We start from the raw sequence: 16,867 nt of genomic DNA, 5'->3' as shown, positions 1-16,867 counted from the left end.
ATGGGCTGACCGTCACATTATCACCGTATTTACTGTAGAGTTAATAAACACTGGGGATTAAACAGCACTGTTCCGGACTGCAGGTCCAGTAAAGGAAGAACAATAGCTGGTCCACGCAGAAGTTCTTTTTCTGCAGGAAAACTACTCGAATTGGCGAAATTGCAAGCACGAGATTCTTCTTTTAAGCTACTACCAGTGAAGACACGTATGTAATCGCTTACCGTGATTTAAAAAGTATACCTCCGACAACAATCAGCTCACATTATTATTACTTTTCTGACCTCAGGAACCATCGGGCTCTCTAATATATAAAACGAGAATACTGAAAATAACTGAAAAATTCCATTTCAACAAGTTTAATTCAATTTAGCACCGAATAAAAATCTGTGAAATTCATTGACATGAAATGTAAAAGCATTAGTTTTCATTTTAAAGTGTCCGTTGTTTGTTTTATGTAGTTTTGTGCTAATCTGTAGTCTTTTGCAATTTTCTTTTACGTTATACAACATTCAGTACGTTTACACAGACACCGGTAATCCGATATGAACCCGATTAAGACGATGCTCTGATTAAGAAACTAGCATGTAAACAGTGATTATTGAGGACCTTAATCCTCGAGGTCATACTCGAAGTAAACACTAATAGAATTAAGACAGGTGGAGTACTCCTGTTTTAGTCGCATTATGGACGTGTATTACAGACATGTACACACCTGAATCACACCATGAACGTCGTGTGGGAGTTTTCACCGCACTGTGCGACAGGACACGTACACACACGGCAGCGCTCAACTGTTTGATGGCAAACAAGAGAGCACGGCTGCGTCCCAAACCGTGTTTGGGAAACCTATATATAGCTTATAATAGGAGATGTACACGTATTCTGGCTACTATACAGTAGGTAAGTACGCGGTTTGGGACGCAGCCCACGGCTTCAAGCAGTCGTCTCTTTGCACGTACAGCACGACAAATAATTAACCGCACTTGAAGCTTTCGTAAAAATTTAATAAAAACACCCCAAACTGTATACGGTCCCATAACGAAGACCAACTGTATGTAGATACGTGAAATTCTGGAGGGACGTCGGACGGCGTGGCGCGGTGACGTAATGGCGTGTGACGTTACGTTGATTAATCGCTCCATGTTCTATAACATGTAAAACGGGAACATGACAGGAGTATTCTAAAAGCGACTCATGTAAACACCTTAATCACATTATTATCTTACTCAGAGTAACGTCAATCATTAGATTACTGCTGTCCGTGTAAACGCAGACACTGTTGCGTGGTGTGTCAATCAGTTTCCTCCACTTTTGTGTAAAACATCCGGATTTTGGTCTTTCGCGGTGATGCTTGTAGCTGTACTCGTGTTCGACGCGCACGGCGCGTCTCGGCCCAAATCTGCGATCGTTTGGAAAAACTGCAAGCTCCTTCGAATATTTCGGAGTTTGCTTGATTGATTTTGCGTTCATTTCTGCGATTGTAAAATCCTGGAGGGACAGAATAGCGGGCCTAAAGCAGAACCTTGTGGAACACCGTGCTCCTTTCCACATTAATAAACTGCACCTGTAACTGTTGTGTTATTTAGTTCATTAGTTGTGTAAATAACGTTATAGTAATACCGTAGTTTATAGTTTATAATACATTTTTAAGAATAATAATGCAGTTTTGTGATTTGATGTTTGAAATCTTTAAATGGTAGAATGTTCATTTTTACAGATTTTTATTTTTATTTACTTTTTATTGTATTTTTATTTTATTTTGAAATGTCAGATTGTTTCCTTGTTTTTTCTCTCTATTTTTTCCACTTCTTTCCAGTAGGTAGTTTTGTTAGAAACCTACTGCTGATGTTTTTGCATTATTATTTTCTTTTATATGCTTTTCTCTTTTTTTTGCTTCCTTTCGTTTCTCTTCAATGTTCCCAGTTTTTTTGGGTTTTATAAAAATCTTTTCCTAGTTTCTCACTTTTCTCCTTTCCTTTCTGTTTTTCTTCCACTATTTTCATCATTTTGTGAAAAAAAAAAGAATTAAAATGAGCAAAAACAATTTGTGCGCTAGCTGCTAGTTATTTTTTAAAAAAAACAACCTGTTTATTGAGGAACTGTAATTTCTGATTTATTTTAAGTGTTGGTGTCATGATGAAATGCCAAAACGACATCCCGGTGAACCATAAAGTTCTATTTATTATGCGCTCGACTCCGTGTCCTTGCACTCCCAAGTAACTTTGACTGTGGAATCAGTTTCCAGTTTTTCCCCGCAGCCTTTTTCAGAAAGTTCCACGTTCCACACTGGTCCAAGATCAACATAAACATAAACACTGTAACGCCGTAATACTGTAATTAGGGAGAATTGAACCAAAGAGGAGCTTATTTAGGACCCAAGAACACTCCTTCAGGAAATCAAGCACTTCCGCCGAGTTTCCACCAGAGAAACCATTAAATATTTTACTTGCAGGAACTCTTTTAGTTCCTGTCCCAGAGTCAGTACTGTATTAAGGGGAGGAGCTTGCTGACTGCTGATAGGTGCGGGTTCATTTTCTACAAACGTGTGCGACACGGAGCCGCGATTTCCGAGACTTTTGAATCGAGATTTTCCGAATTCTTTGCAGTTTAACTCGGACACGACAAAGCAACAAATCCATGATCCAATTTTTCCTAATTAAAGTATCCATGTTTACATTTACAAGTTCAGTGGAAACAGATGAATGCTGTAATTCGGAGATATTACCTAAACGACTACCTAAAACCTGCCTACTGAGGGAACTGGCTTCTGATTGGAACGCGATAAAATTATATTAAAAATACAAAAAAAGATAAATTCAAATATAAAAAAACAGAAGCGAACAGAACGATGCAAATATATTATAAAACAACCAAAAAAATTTTTTTTTTTTACGATGTGTGATTATTTCTTTTCTCCTGCTACAGCGACTTTAGGCCGAACATCTTACGGCGTAAAGCCGACTTTATTACGAGCGGTATTTAACACCAGCGTTATTTCTGTACAGACGCAGTGTTTTGGCAGGTGTACAGCTTTCCAGACTTTCCCTGTCGACTCGTTACTAAAACGAACACCGGACAAGCTGCGACGCGCCTTACAGCCGCCCCCACACATGAAAAACGGATCCAGATGTTCTGACTCGGCTTCGTGCTTACCAGATATTTTGACTCGCATGTGTGACCCGGTGTGAGACTAGTTTCAGCGCTTCAGTCCGTGTTCTTAACGGACAGCGCGTGAACGTCGGACTCGGACTCGGCTTTGTGTCGCGAGCGCGGTTCGCTTTTCCACCGTAATAGCTTGGTTTATTATTTAAGAGTTTTCTCCACCGGCTGGTGAAAGTGTGGGTCAGTCATCCCGGAGCGCGGATAATCAAAGCAAATGAGTTTTCCTCGCTCACTGCCATACTGATGGATGTGTGTGTGTGTGTGTGTGTGTGTGTGTGTGTGTGTTTTTAAATCATTTAAAAACAAAATGTGTGTGTGTGTGTGTACCTTTTTGTGAATATCTGTAGCCGTGTTTCCGGGAATACGTGCCACTTGAGAACCCCCCCCAGTCCCCACCACCCTGACAACAGGAATGTTGTGACATCACTCTCTCCCTGCGCCCCGGGAGTGTTTATTTAGCCAGAGTCGCTGGTGTTTGCACGTGGCCGCAGAGTGTTCACAGAGCTGTTCTGTGACATGTTCCCGGGTTTTATAGCGACGATTATGTAAAAGGTCTCTCTCTCTCTCTCTCTCTCTCTCTCCCTCTCTCTCTCTCTCTCCCTCTTCACCTGATGGTTTCTCGGCGTACAGGCCGCTGTCACGGGTGTTTGCGTATCTCAGTTCAAGTGATTTACAGTTCTATTAAAGTAGTTTTAATTATTCAGCGCCGTGCAAAAGCCACGTCGCTTATGATTTGTGGTTCTGTTTTGATTTTGGTTGATGTTGAAGGACGGGGAGATTTCCAGCTGCTTGGCCCATTATATACAGTCGATTTCTCCGTCGGCTCCGCCCCCTCAGTCTACTTCTGTAAATCAGTAAACGCACTGCTCTCTCTCTCTCTCTCTCTCTCTCTCTCTCTCTCTCTCTCTCCATCTGTCTGTTTCTGCAGTGATGGAGTCCACAGTAAGCACGTCCACGCAGGTGCCCGATGAATACGACCGGAACGTTCCGCGGATCTGCGGTGTGTGTGGAGACAAAGCTACCGGCTTCCACTTTAATGCCATGACCTGTGAGGGCTGCAAGGGCTTCTTCAGGTACACACCAAACCACACACACACACACACATTTACATTTACTCATAATTTAAGACACAGCTCAAAAGTTTCACTCTGCAGCCAGGTTCCATTTCACTGCCTCAGTGATCACATCCGTCATATTAGCGAGAATTTCACCCAAAAGGAACTTTGGCAGTCGGCGTGTTCTGTGTTTCCACCACAGGAACTTGCTGAGGAACCTGTTCAGGAACCAAGAAACCTCCTTCAGAAACCTAATCAGGAAATCAAGCTTTAGCCAAGTTTCCAGCGAAGAAATCGAGAACGGTTTTAATTTCAGGAACTCTTTTAGTTCCTGTTCCAGAGTTGGTTCTTTATTCATGGGTGGAGCTTGCTGAATTTGGATTACTGAGCGCCGCTGATTGGTCATGTGCACGTTTGACCTCTTTCTCTGTGTGAACATTAGCAAGCGACAAGGAGCCGCGATTTCAGCAACAAACAACATTTGAACTGAAGTTTTCGCAATTCTGTACAAATTCGGTGTAAAGCTGCGAATCCGAGTCCAGCGATTCTTCGGTTCCTCGCTTACAAAGAAAACTTTAGTTCCTACCTGCAGTTAGATCCTGTTCTCTGTTTGAGGAAATGGAAATAAAAACCGGAAGAAAAACGTAGTCGTGGTTTCATCTGATCTCGTCTCCTACGACTTCACATTAAATGTGTATTACGATTCTCGAGCTTAGTGATTTCTACACAGCACTATAACATTATTTATGATGTGATTTAATGCATTACACTCTTAAATCACTTTATACAGTGGTGCTTGAAAGATTTTTGAACCCTTTAGAATTGTCTATATATATATATATATATATATATGCGCATAAACGTGACCTAAAACATCATCAGATTTTCACACAAGTCCTAAAAGTAGATAAAGAGAACCCGATTAAAATATTATACTTTTAGAGGAAAAGGATTCGATATTACAGATCTGTGAGGGGTAAAAGTATGTGCACCTCTAGGATTAGCAGTTAATCTGAAGGTGAGATTAGAGTCAGGTGTTTTTAATCAGTGGGATGATGATCAGATGTGAGTGAGTGAGCGTCCTGTTTTATTTAAAGAACAGGGATCTATCAGAGTCTGATCTTCACAACACGTGTTTGTGGAAGTGTATCATGGCATAAACAAAGGAGATTCCGAAGGACTTCAGAAAAAGAGTTGTTGAAGCTCATCAGGCTGGAAAAGGTCACAAAACATCTGTAAAGAGTTTGGACTCCACCAATCCACAGTCAGACAGATTGTGTACAAATGGAGGAAATTCAACACCATGGTTCCCCTGCCCAGGAGTGGAGACCAACAAAGATCACTCCAAGAGCAAGACGTGTAATAGTCCACGAGGACACAGAGGAACCCAGGGGAACTTCTAACCAACTGAAGTCCTCTCTCACATTGGCTAATGCTAATGTTCATGAGTCCACCATCAGGAGAACACTGAACAACAACGGTGTGCATGGCAGGGTTACAAGGAGAAAGCCTCTGCTCTCCAAAAAGAACATAGCTGCTCTTCTGCAGTTTGATAAAGATCACGTGCACGAGTCAGAAGACTAATGGAAAATGTTTTGTGGATGTATGAATAGACCAAAATAGAACTTTTTGGTTTAAATAAGAAGTGTTATGTTTGGAGAAAGGAAAGCACTGCATTCCAGCAGAAGAACCTTATCCCATCTGTGAAACATGGTGGTGGTAGTAGTGTCAGGGTTTGGACCTGTTTTGCTGCATCTGGACCAGGACGACTCGCCATCACTGATGGAACAATGAATTGTGCATTATACCGGCGAATTCTAAAGGAAAATATCAGGACATCTGTCCATGAACTGAATCTGAAGAGAAAGTGGGTCATGCAGCAAGACAATGACACACGAGACGTTCTACCAAAGAACGCTTAAAGAAGAATAAAGTTCATGTTTTGGAACGTCCAAGTCAAAGTCCTGACCTTAATCCAGTAGAAATGTTGTGGAAGAACCTGAAGCGAGCAGTTCATGTGAGGAAACCCACCAACATCCCAGAGTTGAAGCTGTTCTGTACTGAGGAACAGGATAAAACTCCTCCGAGCCGATGTGCAGGACTGATCAACAGTTACCCCAAAAATTTATCTGCAGTGATTACTGCACAAGGGGGTCACAGCACATACTGAATGCAAAGGTGCACATACTTTTACCCCTCACAGATATGTAATACTGGATCATTTCCCTCAAGAAATAAATGACCGAGTATAATATTTTAGTCTCATGTGTTTAATCGGGTTCTTTATCTACTTTTAGGACTCGTGTGAAACTCTGATGATGTTTTAGGTCATATTTATGCAGAAATCTATAAGCAGCTGATGTTTATTTGGTCAGAGCTTTCAGAAAATTCCAGTTTCGGCGTTCCGTTTTATATATGTATATAACTAGTATAACATAAATAACACATTTAGCATGTCTTGCAGTATAGTAAGATATATATATTTGTGTGTGTGTGTGTGTGTGTCAGACGCAGTATGAAGCGCAAGGCCAGTTTTACGTGCCCTTTCAGCGGGAGCTGCAGCATCACTAAAGACAACCGGCGTCACTGCCAGGCCTGCAGACTCAAACGCTGTCTGGATATTGGCATGATGAAGGAGTGTGAGTAATAACTCAGCCGGCGTTTCACACCTTCCACCGCTGTAGACTCCCATACACGCTACACTCGACATGTGGGTCAGGACTAGAATCCCGCAGGACTCGATGCAGAAAAGCTGTTGGACATTTTTCCTCTCGGGCTGAGAGGGGGAGGGGCTTCAGAAATGAGGACAGATCTAGTGCAGAGCTGTTGTTAATAAATACCTCTGCCTCCATTTACATTTTTCCGTAAGACGTATTCTGTTTTCTAATGGCTCACGCTTGCAAGGTTAGCAATTTCAGGTGGCTAAAGTGGATGAAATTAACCACTAGCGAAAGCAAATCTTTTTGACCTTTACCATTCTGTCCTAACTTTTTATAGCCGAAAAGAGATTATTATTAACGTTGGTTTGTTTCTTGGGGAAAAAAATGGCAATAGTAAGTTTAAATAGCTGATTATATTGATTATATTACGAGGACGTAAGTCAAAATAGGACCTGTGGGATTGGGTGTGTGGGGTTGGAGAATCTGCAGGAGTGCGTGGGTCTGGTTAGAGCATGTGGGAGAAGTTGAGCATGATCAGGGTGTTGGACATGGGAACAGGTTTGTGTTTGTGTCCAGGGTGTGTGGGAGTGGTTGGGCGTGGTCAAGTTTTTGGGAGTGGTTGGGTGTGGTCAGGGTGTACGGTGGTGGATGGGTGTGCTCAGAGTATGTGGGAGTGGTTGGATGTGGTCAGAGTATGTGGGAGTGGTTGGATGTGGTCAGAGTATGTGGGAGTGGTTGGGTGTGGTCAGGGTGTACGGTGGTGGATGGGTGTGGTCAGAGTATGTGGGAGTGGTTGGATGTGGTCAGAGTATGTGGGAGTGGTTGGGTGTGGTCAGGGTGTACGGTTTTGGATGGATGTGGTCAGAGTATGTGGGAGTGGTTGGATGTGGTCAGAGTATGTGGGAGTGGTTGGATGTGGTCAGAGTGTGTGGGAGTGGTTGGATGTGGTCAGAGTGTGTGGGAGTGGTTGGATGTGGTCAGAGTGTGTGGGAGTGGTTGGATGTGGTCAGAGTATGTGGGAGTGGTTGGATGTGGTCAGGGTGTATGGTGGTGGATGGGTGTGGTCAGAGTATGTGGGAGTGGTTGGGTGTGGTCAGGGTGTACGGTGGTGGATGGATGTGGTCAGAGTGTGTGGGAGTGGTTGGATGTGGTCAGAGTGTGTGGGAGTGGTTGGATGTGGTCAGAGTGTGTGGGAGTGGTTGGATGTGGTCAGGGTGTACGGTGGTGGATGGGTGTGGTCAGAGTATGTGGGAGTGGTTGGATGTGGTCAGAGTATGTGGGAGTGGTTGGATGTGGTCAGAGTGTGTGGGAGTGGTTGGGTGTGGTCAGGGTGTACGGTGGTGGATGGATGTGGTCAGAGTGTGTGGGAGTGGTTGGATGTGGTCAGAGTGTGTGGGAGTGGTTGGATGTGGTCAGAGTGTGTGGGAGTGGTTGGATGTGGTCAGAGTGTGTGGGAGTGGTTGGATGTGGTCAGGGTGTACGGTGGTGGATGGGTGTGGTCAGAGTATGTGGGAGTGGTTGGATGTGGTCAGAGTATGTGGGAGTGGTTGGGTGTGGTCAGGGTGTACGGTTTTGGATGGGTGTGGTCAGAGTATGTGGGAGTGGTTGGATGTGGTCAGAGTATGTGGGAGTGGTTGGGTGTGGTCAGGGTGTACGGTTTTGGATGGATGTGGTCAGAGTATGTGGGAGTGGTTGGATGTGGTCAGAGTATGTGGGAGTGGTTGGATGTGTTCAGGGTGTTTGGGAGTTATTGGATGTGGTCAGAGTATGTGGGAGTGGTTGGATGTGGTCAGAGTATGTGGGAGTGGTTGGATGTGGTCAGAGTGTGTGGGAGTGGTTGGATGTGGTCAGAGTATGTGGGAGTGGTTGGATGTGGTCAGAGTATGTGGGAGTGGTTGGATGTGGTCAGAGTGTGTGGGAGTGGTTGGATGTGGTCAGAGTGTGTGGGAGTGGTTGGATGTGGTCAGAGTGTGTGGGAGTGGTTGGATGTGGTCAGAGTGTGTGGGAGTGGTTGGATGTGGTCAGAGTGTGTGGGAGTGGTTGGATGTGGTCAGAGTGTGTGGGAGTGGTTGGATGTGGTCAGAGTATGTGGGAGTGGTTGGATGTGGTCAGAGTGTGTGGGAGTGGTTGGATGTGGTCAGAGTGTGTGGGAGTGGTTGGATGTGGTCAGAGTGTGTGGGAGTGGTTGGATGTGGTCAGAGTGTGTGGGAGTGGTTGGATGTGGTCAGAGTGTGTGGGAGTGGTTGGATGTGGTCAGAGTATGTGGGATTGGTTGGATGTGGTCAGAGTATGTGGGAGTGGTTGGATGTTTTCAGGGTGTTTGGGAGTTATTGGGTGTGAAAGTGATTGGGTGTGGTAGGTTATGTAGGAGTGATTAGACTTAGTCAGGGTGTGGCCGGGCGTGGTCAGGGTGTGGCCGGGCATGGTCAGGGTGTTCACTGATTGGTTTGTCTGGACTGTGTTTAGAGCTTTGTCTCCGTTTCCCTGTTCTAATCTGGCGTTCCGTGTGACAGTTATCCTGACCGACGAGGAGGTGCGGAGGAAGAAAGATCTGATCCAGAAGAGGAAGGACGAGGAGGCGCAGAAAGAAGCTCAGAAGCCCCGTCTCTCTGAGGAGCAGAGCGCCATCATCTCCATGCTGGTGGAGGCACATCACAAAACCTACGACGACTCGTACTCCGACTTCTCCCGCTTCCGAGTAAATCCTCCACATTCACCAGCCACCATTCTCCTGCTGCTCTGTCTGATATCCGTCACTGCTTCACTTAGTCCTTCTGAGTGTGTGTGTGTGTGTGTGTGTGTGTGTGTGTGTGTGTGTGTGTTGCAGCCTCCAGTGAGACAGGGTCCTGTTACACGCAGTGCCAGTCGTGCTGCTTCTCTACACTCACTGTCCGACACTTCCTCCGACTCCTTCCGCCACTCTCCTGGTAACACACACACACACACACACACACACACACACACACACACACACACACATGTACTTTGTTTGTCTGTTTCACTTGATTAGGTAAAGTAACTCTAATGTAGTGAGTGATCTTTACTCTAAACAGGCCACACACACACACACTGCTGTTTGTTTTCACCTCTCCGGTCAGTCCACAGCACTGATAGGTTGTTGGAGCTGAACTTTATTATTATTATTATTATTATTATTATTATTATTATTATTATCTTTTGTTTGGTATTTTTGGGCCTTGACTCAGAAGTGGGAAAGTTGGAACTCAGACATTGCCATTTTCAGCCTCGTAACATTCAAGCTACTAAGTGGGCACGAAACGTTAACGAGCTAGCAACAAGCTAGCAAGCTAATTATGACAGCCTATTGAATTCGGAGATCTCCAGGACACCTTCCTGACGGGGTGTTTTCTTTGCTTGTAGATTGTTGATTATGAACACTGTGTGTCGTTACCTGGATGATCCACGACTGTGTTTATGTTCTGTGAGAGTTCTTCACGAGTCCTCCAGCTCCTGCACATTCTTTACTTTTTGATTTCCAACAGCAGCTATATGATGTTCATATCCGTCTTCTCACACCGAGGAGGACTGAGGGACTCGTACACGACTATTACAAACGCTGCAAACGTTCACTGACACTCATGCAGGCAACACGAGACATTACGAGCCAGGGGGGTGTAAACTTTTGAACAGGATGAGCGGTGTAAATTGTTATTATTTTGTTGTCTGGGAAACATCTTATGTTGCGTCTGAAGGGCGGGACGAGATGGAAAAATAAGATCTTTAAACAAAATAATAAAAATGTACACTGATCATTTGTTCTCTCTCTCTCTCTGCTCTCTTTTCTTTCTCTTTGACTGTCTCTCTTTCTATTTGTCTCTGTCTGTTTTCATCTCTCTCTCTCTCTCTCTCTGCAGATTCGGCGGATGGGAAGCTCAACCTGAGCAGTATGTTGATGATGTATCAGGGGCAGGGTTCTAGTCCTGACTCTAAGGAGGGAGATAGTTCTCGCTTGTCCATGCTGCCTCACCTGGCCGATCTGGTCAGCTACAGCATCCAGAAGGTCATCGGATTTGCCAAGATGATCCCCGGATTCAGGTAGAGCAAAAAGAAAGCTTACAGATTTAACTCGGAGCAAAGAACTTCCAGTCTCCAGTTTGCGTAAGTCTGCACACCCTTTTATATTTGGGAATGTGGCAGTGTTCAGAATCAACCAATCACATGAAAGCTCATTTAAATACTAATTAGTGTACACCTGCCATCAATTAAAGTGACTGATTAACCTCAAATAAAGTCCAGCTGTTCCTATAGGATTCTCCTGACATCATCTTGATACGCAAAGATCTTACAGAGCAGGTCCGGGATCTCATTGTTGGAAAATATCACTCAGGAGAGGGATACAAGAATATTTCCGAGGCATCGGATATACCATGGAACACTGTAAAGACGATCATCAACATGTGGAGAAAATATGACACGACGGTGACACTAAGAGCAGGATGTCCCTCTAAAACTGATGAGAAGATCAGGAGGAACTGGTCAGGGAGGCTGCAGAGAGGCCTACAGAAACATGAAAAGATCCGCAGCAATTACTGGCCAGTACTGGTTGCTCCCGACATGTGAGGACAATCTCCTGAATTCTTCATATCTCTGGGTGATGGGGTAGGGGGGCAAGACGGAAGCCTTTTTAACCAAAAAAATAAACTAACAACACATCCGATCTCCCAAAACCATGTGGAATAAAGTGTTCTGGTCCGAGGAGAGCAAAGTTGAACTTTTTGGCCAAAATACCAAAAGATATGTTCGGCACAAACCCACAGCACATCACCAGAAGAACTCGGTCTCCACGGGGAAGCACGGTGGGGGCAGCAGCAGAGTTTGGGTCTGTTTTTCTCCAGCTGGAACTGGGGCTTTAATCAGGGTGGAGGGAATAATGAATAATTCCAAATACCCGTCAATTCTGGTGCAAAACCTTCAACACTTCAGATGAAGAGGAATTTCACCTTCAGCACGACGACGACCCGAAGCAAACCTCCAGATGAACAGAGGAACAGCTTCACCAAAACCAGCTCAAGCATGTGGAACGTCCCAGCCAGAGTCCAGACCTAAATCCAATCAGAGATCTGTGTGCTGACCTGAAGAGGGCAGTGTGCAGGAGACGCCCCGCCCATCTGACGGAGTTAGAACGCTTTTACAAGGAACAACGGCAAAATATCGCCAAGTCCAGACAAGACGCTCCACACTGACCCACTCTCATCCAAAAAGACTGAACGCTGCTTCAACTCAGTATTAGTTTAGGGGTGTGCAAACTTATACAGCCAGGTTCTTATTCTTATTGAAGGTTCTGAATCTTATTGTTTTTCACTTTAATTAACAGGTTCATATTTCACAATAAAGGTGAAAAGGTTCTGACATGATTTATCTTAGTTTCATTTTTTTACATCACAAAAACCTGCCATTTTAACAGGGGTGTGTAAACTTTTTATATCCACTGTATTAGAACGAGCGCGTTAATATAAACCTGCGTTACTGTCAGAGCTGCTGTTATAGAGAATTAATCACCACCTTCTGACCAATCAGAATCCAGAACTCAGCAGCGCCGTGGGATAAGTAAGGAATAAAACACAGTGGGATCGAGGTGTAGATAGAAACTGTATACATATAAAATACTGTTACAGTAATGTTGATGATATTAAGCTAGGCGTGTGTGTGTGTGTGTGTGTGTGTGTGTGTGTGTGTGTAACAGAGAGTTAACAGCGGAGGATCAGATTGCTCTGCTGAAGTCTAGTGCCATTGAGGTGATCATGCTGAGGTCCAATCAGTCCTTCAGTCTGGAGGATATGAGCTGGTGCTGCGGGGGGCCCGAGTTCAAGTACTGCATCAATGATGTCACTAAAGGTATGCACGCGCACACACACACACACACACACACACACACACACAGTGGTACCAGGATACCATTATGTTTCCATTATCATCATAAACTTTCTCTGTGCTTTTGTGTAAAACTGATTAGGGGGCGGAGCTACGCATGAGCTCAGTTTGTGATGTCAAAAAAAAAATAATTTTATGCTTTTATATTTAATCATATTCATTGAAATATTTCCTGAACAGTTTTCTTCAAGAATACTGTTAAAAATACTTGTGAAATTATTAAGAATAATTATTTAAAGTGTACTTGAACACCGTGTGTAAGATCAGACTGTACCATCACACCACAACACCACATCACACCACACCACCACACAACACCACACCACCACATCACACCACACCACCACACAACACAACACCACCACACACCACCACCACACCACCACATCACACCACACCACCACACAACACCACACCACCACACACCACCACAACACCACCACACACCACCACAACACCACCACATCACCACCACACAACACCACACCACACCACCACACAACACCACACCACCACACACCACCACACCACCACACCACATCACAACACACCACCACACAACACACAACACCACACCACCACATCACCACACCACCACACACCACCACATCACCATAACACCACCACCACACCACCACATCACACCACACCACCACACAACACCACACCACCACACACCACCACATCACCACACCACACCACCACACACCACCACCACACCACCACACACCACACCACCACACAACACCACACCACCACCACACAACACCACCACACACCACCACATCACCACACACCACCACACACCACACAACACCACACCACCACACACCACACCACCACACTACACCACACACCACCACATCACCACACCACCACAGTGTGTGTGTGTGTGTGTGTGCGGAGTTTGCATGTTCTCCCCGTGCTGTGGGGGTTTCCTCCGGGTACTCCGGTTTCCTCCCCCAGTCCAAACACATGAATGGTAGGCTGATTGGCGTGTCTAAAGTGTCCGTAGTGTATGAATGGGTGTGTGAGTGTGTATGTGATTGTGCCCTGCGATGGATTGACACCAGGATAGACTCCAGGTTCCCCTGTGACCCTGAAAAAGATGAGCGGTATAGAAGATGGATGGACGTTTTATTTTATTTAGTGAACAGCAAGCCATTTTATTGATTTATTACATTAATTTTGTTTACATTTTTATTTTATTTGTCTTCATGAGGACGTGAATTTACTTTGAAATACCTTTTGGGCTTGTTTTACACTTATTCGTGTTCATACTGCTGCTATATTGGAGTCAATTAAATTCTATGATTTTATTTTTTATAAGATTATATTTATTGTGTAAATTAATGAGAGATTGTTTTTATTTCCTGTTATCTGAGTGATGAGTGTCTCAGCCACAGTTTTATTAATAATCATGTTGAATTAAACGTGTGTGTGTGTGTGTGTGTGTGTGTGTGTGTGTGTGTTTAGCTGGCCACACTCTGGAGCTGCTGGAGCCGCTGGTGAAGTTCCAGGTGGGGTTGAAAAATCTGAATCTGCACGAGGAGGAACACGTGCTGCTGATGGCCATCTGCCTGCTGTCCCCCGGTGCGTCTGTGCTGCTGCGCGACAGCCGTCTAATCTAATCCAAATCCAATTATATTCCACCCAATACACTTTATTCACTTTATTTACCCCCCAAGGGGGCGGTGTGTGTGTGTGTGTGTGTGTGTGTGTGTGTGTGTGTGTGAGTGTGAGAGACCGGGCGTGGTGAGGATCAGGATTAGGATCAGTGTAAGAGAAAAGACAGATGTAGATCAGATATAAAGCAGTGTAGCGCTGCGTCAGGCGGCCATTTTGTTTTCTGTTATCATATATAAATCTAATCATGAAATTAGCACAACAGCTGCTAAAACAGCCCGAATACACCACTACCCCACACCGTGTGTACAGCGCGGTCATCATGGTAACCTGTATCTCATTTTTAAAAATACATCACAAAATTGTATGTAATTATATTAAAAAAAAAAGATTTTGTATGTATTTTAGGGCTTAAAGATTTCTACATATACTGATGAGTCGTCATTTTTTTTATTTATATAAAAGTATTTATTTATAAAATTTGCGATCATTAGATTTGAGTCAATATATAGTTTATATATATATATATATGTGTGTGTGTGTGTGTGTGTATATATATAATATAGTGTGTGTGTGTGTGTGTGTGTGTGTATATATAATATAGTGTGTGTGTGTGTATATATATACACACACACACACACACACACAGTATCTGACAAAAGTGGGTACACCCCTCACATTTTTGTAAATATTTGATGATATCTTTTCATGTGACAACACTGAAGAAATGACACTTTGCTACAATGTAAAGTAGTGAGTGTACAGCTTGTGTAACAGTGTAAATTTGCTGTCCCCTCAAAATAACTCAACACACAGCCATTAATGTCTAAACCACTGGCAACAAAAGTGAGTACACCCCTAAGTGAAAATGTCCAAATTGAGCCCAAAGTGTCAATATTTTGTGTGGCCACCATTATTTTCCAGCACTGCCTTAACCCTCTTGGGCATGGAGTTCACCAGAGCGTCACAGGTTCCACTGGAGTCCTCTTCCACTCCTCCATGACGACATCACGGAGCTGGTGGATCTTAGAGACCTTGTGCTCCTCCACCTTCCGTTTGAGGATACCCCACAGATGCTCAATAGGGGTCAGGTCTGGAGACATGCTTGGCCAGTCCATCACCTACACCCTCAGCTTCTTTAGCAAGGCAGTGGTCGTCTTGGAGGTGTGTTTGGGGTCGTTATCATGCTGGAATACTGTATACTGATCATGCTCTGCTTCAGTATGTCACAGTACATGTTGGCGTTCATGGTTCCCTCAATGAACTGTAGCTCCCCAGTGCCGGCAGCACTCATGCAGCCCCAGACCATGACACTCCCACCACCATGCTTGACTGTAGAAGACACACTTGTCTTTGTACTCCTCACCTGGTTGCCCCACACATGCTTGACACCATCTAAACCAAATAAGTTTATCTTGGTTTCATCAGACCACAGGACATGGTTCCAGTAATCCATGTCCTTAGTCTGCTTGTCTTCAGCAAACTGTTTGTGGGCTTTCTTGTGCATCATCTTTAGAAGAGGCTTCCTTCTGGGACGACAGCCATGCAGACCAATTTGATGCAGTGTGCGGCGTATGGTCTGAGCACTGACAGGCTGACCCCCCACCCCTTCAACCTCTGCAGCAATGGCAGCACTCATACGTCTATTTCCCAAAGATAACCTCTGGATATGACGCTGAGCACGTGCACTCAACTTCTTTGGTGGACCATGGCGAGGCCTGTTCTGAGTGGAACCTGTCCTGTTAAACCGCTGTATGGTCTTGGCCACCGTGCTACAGCTCAGTGTCAGGGTCTTGGCAATCTTCTTATAGCCTAGGCCATCTTTATGTAGAGCAACAATTCTTTTTTTCAGATCCTCAGAGAGTTCTTTACCATGAGGTGCCATGTTGAACTTCCAGTGACCAGTATGAGGGAGTGTGAGAGCGATGACACCAAATTTAACACACCTGCTCCCCATTCACACCTGAGACCTTGTAACACTAACAGGTCACATGACACCGGGGAGGGAAAATGGCTAATTGGGCCCAATTTGGACATTTTCACTTAGGGGTGTACTCACTTTTGTTGCCAGCGGTTTAGACATTAATGGCTGTGTGTTGAGTTATTTTGAGGGGACTTAAGAATTAAACCACAGAAATGTTGAACTTCGGGTCAGGGTTAGAAGCGTTACGCTCAATACAAGATGACATTTTAAGCTAATTAAGCAATAGGCTACCACATATCTAACAGTTATTACACGTTTATTAGACGCAGTCACGGATATTAATCTGATTGTGATAGACCTTAAATGATAGAATCAAATAAATGAATAAAACAACACGTTTGTTTTTATATGTAGGTGTGGTGTTGTATTTGACTTTCCAGGAGACTGACGTCTGTTTGATACACATCTATATAGTACACTTAATACACAACAATATAGTTATAGTTGTGTATTAAGAGTCAGGGACAGTAAAGTGTGTGTGTGTGTGT

At 44.2% G+C, this 16,867-nt stretch overlaps 1 protein-coding gene across 1 annotated transcript in view; it reads left to right on the top strand.

The window, feature by feature from the left end:
* The window catches only part of vdrb (vitamin D receptor b), a 41,403-nt gene that overhangs the window by 15,366 nt on the left and 9,170 nt on the right, over positions 1–16,867 (top strand). The window contains exons 2-8 of the mRNA XM_053636397.1: positions 4,091–4,235; positions 6,726–6,856; positions 9,391–9,575; positions 9,705–9,804; positions 10,753–10,933; positions 12,582–12,733; positions 14,246–14,362. Coding sequence (XP_053492372.1) covers positions 4,091–4,235; positions 6,726–6,856; positions 9,391–9,575; positions 9,705–9,804; positions 10,753–10,933; positions 12,582–12,733; positions 14,246–14,362 — 1,011 coding nt within the window. The remainder of the gene's footprint in view (positions 1–4,090; positions 4,236–6,725; positions 6,857–9,390; positions 9,576–9,704; positions 9,805–10,752; positions 10,934–12,581; positions 12,734–14,245; positions 14,363–16,867) is intronic.

Source organism: Ictalurus furcatus, chromosome 11 (assembly GCF_023375685.1).
Source record: "Ictalurus furcatus strain D&B chromosome 11, Billie_1.0, whole genome shotgun sequence".
NCBI lineage: Eukaryota > Metazoa > Chordata > Actinopteri > Siluriformes > Ictaluridae > Ictalurus > Ictalurus furcatus.
This window is presented reverse-complemented; position numbering and strand designations above follow the sequence as displayed.